Here is a 4,412-nt window from a genome sequence, read left to right as displayed (position 1 = left end):
ATTTACATCAACGGCCATCCAAACTCTACACAATAAATTGAACATTCTAAATTCTAAATGCATGCATGTGCTTAACTTCAACTTTCTGAAGTCCAAACGCATGCGTTTTCTTAATTTCCACATTCTAAATTCTAAATTCATGTGCCTAATTTAATTTGGAATCCTAGCACTTGCCGTTCTTGACTGTAACCAGTGGTGGACATATTTGCATCTAACTCTATTTTCTAATCAAATGTGTGTGTGCGCAGGAGAAAAAGTGTACGTTATTATATATGAGACAAATAATTTAAGATTCAACTAAGTTAATGCATATTTCTTCTGGGAATAATATACTCCCTCTATCAAGATAGATGTCACACTTAGTTGATGAAACAAGATTTTAGGGGATTTAGTTTTATGTGTTAAGTGGATAGAGAAATAAATATTTATATATTAATGTTTGAGATAATCTTTTCTAAAAAAGGAAATGTGACATCTTTTGTGGGAAAAATTTAAAAAGAAAGTGTGATGTCTACCTTGGGATAGTATTATGGAGTTTATTTGGCGCGGTGTTTTGTGACACAAGTGGCTATTTGGATGTCGACGCTACTTCTACCGATAGTCCCCATATATATCCTTAGAGCATCCACAATAGCGGATGTCAGGTAGGAGGTCAGGTAGGATTGGCGGGATGTCCGTGGGGGTGTTCGCAGCAATAGCGGACGTCAGGTAGGACGACAGGTAGGACGTCCCGAAGTAGGACGATCTCTCGTCAACGCCCGAAACCGGACGTCCTAACTGACGTCCGTGCTCGTGTCTGCTATTGCGCGGACAAGAGGTAGACGTCCCATTTTTTTATTTATTTTATATTTATTTATTTTATTTATACTCAATATTAACTACTCATTGCACTTTATTTGTTGTATATTTGATAAACACCAACAATTAAAATGAATTAATCTTATTTTTCAATTTGTTTTATTGGTTAGGGCGTCGGCTAGTCCTAGTGCTAGACTATTATTGTGCAGTGGGACGTCCTAGTGACGCGGTAAGAGGTGTTTTTGGGATGTCCTAGTGCTAGACTATTGGGATTTCCGTTCCTACGGTGGATGCTCTTAGTTTATATCACCCATCCTTTAATTCTCTCTATCATTTCCCATCTTGCTCGCAACCCGCAACCGCCAATTATTCCGAACGGCTCCACAGCCGTGTTAACAGCCGCTTGGGCCCCGCATTGACTTTCTGGCTCCGCCACGAGGCCCACGACCAATCCAAACTCTACACAATAAGTTGAACATTCTAAATTCTAAATGCATGCTTGTGCCTAACTTTGAGATTATGCTTAATTTCTACATTCTAAAATCTAAACGTTGCTTAATTTTATATGGAATCCTAGCAGTTGCCGTTCTTGACTGTAACGAGTGGTGGACATCCAAAAACAGAAAAATGAGACTATTTTTCGTGGACGGCGGGAATATGAAATAAAAACTCAGATTGGAGGGGGCCAAGGACCCTAGGTCCCAGTGTAGGTTTGCCTTTGACTATGACAAACAAATGCTGCCTGATGGTGGCTTACGACTTCTCCACACACAACGTCTTTGCACTCAACCTTAATTCCTTTCCATCTGTGTGCAACATAACTTGATCAAAAACTAGAGAGTAGAGACAGAGTCAAAATGGGAGTGTTTTGGAAACCAAATTGTCAAAAATAAAGAACAAAATTATTCTTATAATTAATATGAAAAACGTTTTCTATTTATAATAATTTTTTGTATAATCTTCTATTTATATTAATTTTCATTTTAGATAGATGCTTATTTTTATCATGTTTCTTTCTTGGGTAGCGGTAGTTTTTTTTGGCGTTCTTTCTTACTAATTTATCATTAAATTGAGAACATGTGTAGAAAGTCTAGAGACTCTGGTTGTTTAATTTAATACCAAGGTGATTTTTGGCGTTCCATGCCTTCATTTTTTTTTATGTATCCACTAAATAAATAAGATGACGTTCTGGTGTTGTACTAAACGTTTCATTTCTAGTGGGACGGAGGGAGTATTATATTAACAAATAATATTCCAGCATACAACCAACAGATTTGGACCGCACGATTTGAAAATCTCATGGCTGGGAGAGCGCCACATATACAGCGTTATTTTCCCCAAAACCAAGCGATGAAGGGCAAATGTGTCATTTGAGTCATTGATCCATCTTATATATAGTGTGAGAAAGGTTATGAACATATCATCGATACTTAAAAATAAAAAATAAGTAACTCTTAAATATGGCAAACAATTCGATAAAGAAAAAGCTTCAAGGCAAAGTAGTCATCGTTACCGGCGGCGCCAGCGGCATCGGCGAGACCATCGCCCGAGTCCTGGCCGATCACGGGGCGCGGGCGGTGGTGATCGCCGATATCCAACCCGAAAAGGGCCGCGCTGTGGCCGAATCCATCGGCCTGCAGCGCTGCAGCTACGTCCAATGCGACGTGGCCGAGGAGGAACAAGTTGCGGCCATGGTGGAATGGACGGCGACGACCTACGGCGGCCTCGACGTAATGTTCAGCAACGCCGGCACCGTCAGCAGCCTCCCTCAGACCATCCTGGATTTGGATTTTTCGGAATACGAGCGCGTGATGCGCGTGAACGCGCGTGGCATGGCGGTGTGCGTGAAGCAGGCGGCGCGTAAGATGGTGGAATTGGGGACGAGAGGGTCTATCGTCTGCACGGCGAGCGCGACGGCGGAGAAGGCGACGGTGAACGCGACGGACTATGTGATGTCGAAGAGGGCGGTGTTGGGGCTGATGCGGTCGGCTAGCTTGCAGCTCGGGAAGCACGGGATACGGGTGAACAGCGTGTCGTTGGGTCTGGTGCTCACGCCGCTTGCTGCAAAGCAGGGGATTGAGACGCCGGCGGATGTTGACAATTATATCAGCCGCTACACGAGTTTGAAAGGGGCGACGCTCACTGCCGAGAATGTGGCGGATGCGGTGGCGTTTCTGGCTTCGGATGAGGCGGCGTTTGTCACCGGCGTTGATTTGGCTGTGGATGGTGGGATGATTGCCATGCCATTCGACCTTTCAAACTAATGCATGCTACTTAATTTTATTTAATTTATGTTGAATCGAGTCTTGTAATTTAATTAGTTGAGCGATCTGCAAGCTCCGTTTCGGTTTTCTTTGTCGGTTCTTTCCCGGGCCGTATTATAAGAGTCGAACCGCATTTAGGTACTATAATATGGAGTCTCTTTATATGGAGTCTCTTTAATTCAATAAGAAATACAATCATATTTATATTTTCATCCAAGTTCTCTTTACTATTCTATGGCAGGATTAGGGTTTTAGTCCGTAATTAATGATTTAGTAAAAAAATGAACGGTCAAACGCATTTTGACCCGTCTAACGAGTTAAATTAATGGACCAAAAGCTAACACATTGTTAAGGTTATTTCCCTAACATGTCATGGGTGATCGGCGGCCTTCGGCTAGGTGATCAGATAGAGTGTAAGTCTGCTGGGGTCTTTCCGTCGGCAAACTAATGCAATTTTTAGGGCTTTCTCGTGCAGAGACAAGAGAATGAAAATAATGACAAATTTTTATTTATACTTATAGACCCTAGGGTTGGTTCGACTCTCTTTTGCCGAAAAGAACCAAGATAAAAAATTGGGAGAGAGGTTTATAAATAAATCAGTTATATTGAGATAGAGGGATAAATAAATAAAACAAAAGTAATTAATCTTAAAGTCCCACATATAATCTTGGTAACGGTGCGGAGCTTGGTGAACGGACGGGATTTCGCACGCGTGTCGTAGGCACGTGTTCCTTCCTATTCAACAAGATTTATAAGTTCCCACTTTCCAAAATACTATTAATTAGCATATGAAAAGTTAGGGAGTCGAACCCACGAGGAACGGTAGCATCCGCTATGTATTTCCACACTTAGGATTTGTTTTGGCGATGCCGCCACGCTCTAAATTGGGGGTGGGAACTAAACTACGAAATATAAACAACACTTAAGCTAAGGTGGGAACTAAAAGTGCAAATAAAATGCAATTAGAAGAAAGCATTTAAACTGGAACGTAGACTGGGCAATCTGATAAACAGGGCAACTTAGTAGAAAAATAAAAGCAGTAGCTAGAAAATTACAACACTTAGCGAAAATAAGACCATTCGGAAATAAAAACAGAGCAGCTACATGCATGAAGATTCCTAAGATTAGAAAGCAAAAGAGACTAAGCTAAAGGCTAAGGAAAATGAACTAAGTGATAACTACTAAAGAAATCTAAAAAACTAGGATAGTAATATGCAAAATGTTGTCTAAAGCAAGCTAAACTAAATTAGATGTAAATGGAAGGTGGAGTGCAGAACTTAACTAAGCTAAAAGGGCTGCCAAAAGTGAATTTAATTTTAATATTTGGGCCTAATGAATTAATTTTAATAT

The 4,412-nt window shown here is 40.9% G+C and overlaps 1 protein-coding gene across 1 annotated transcript; it reads left to right on the top strand.

The window, feature by feature from the left end:
- Positions 1-2,233: 2,233 nt before the first annotated feature.
- On the top strand, positions 2,234-3,274 carry LOC121757399 ((-)-isopiperitenol/(-)-carveol dehydrogenase, mitochondrial-like). The gene has a single exon (XM_042152953.1). The coding sequence runs from the start codon at positions 2,259-2,261 to the stop codon at positions 3,060-3,062; it is 804 nt and encodes a 267-aa protein (XP_042008887.1). The 5' UTR covers positions 2,234-2,258; the 3' UTR covers positions 3,063-3,274.
- The last annotated feature ends 1,138 nt before the right edge of the window (positions 3,275-4,412 follow it).

The sequence above is a fragment of the Salvia splendens genome, chromosome 12 (genome assembly GCF_004379255.2).
Source record: "Salvia splendens isolate huo1 chromosome 12, SspV2, whole genome shotgun sequence".
Lineage (NCBI taxonomy): Eukaryota > Viridiplantae > Streptophyta > Magnoliopsida > Lamiales > Lamiaceae > Salvia > Salvia splendens.
This window is presented reverse-complemented; position numbering and strand designations above follow the sequence as displayed.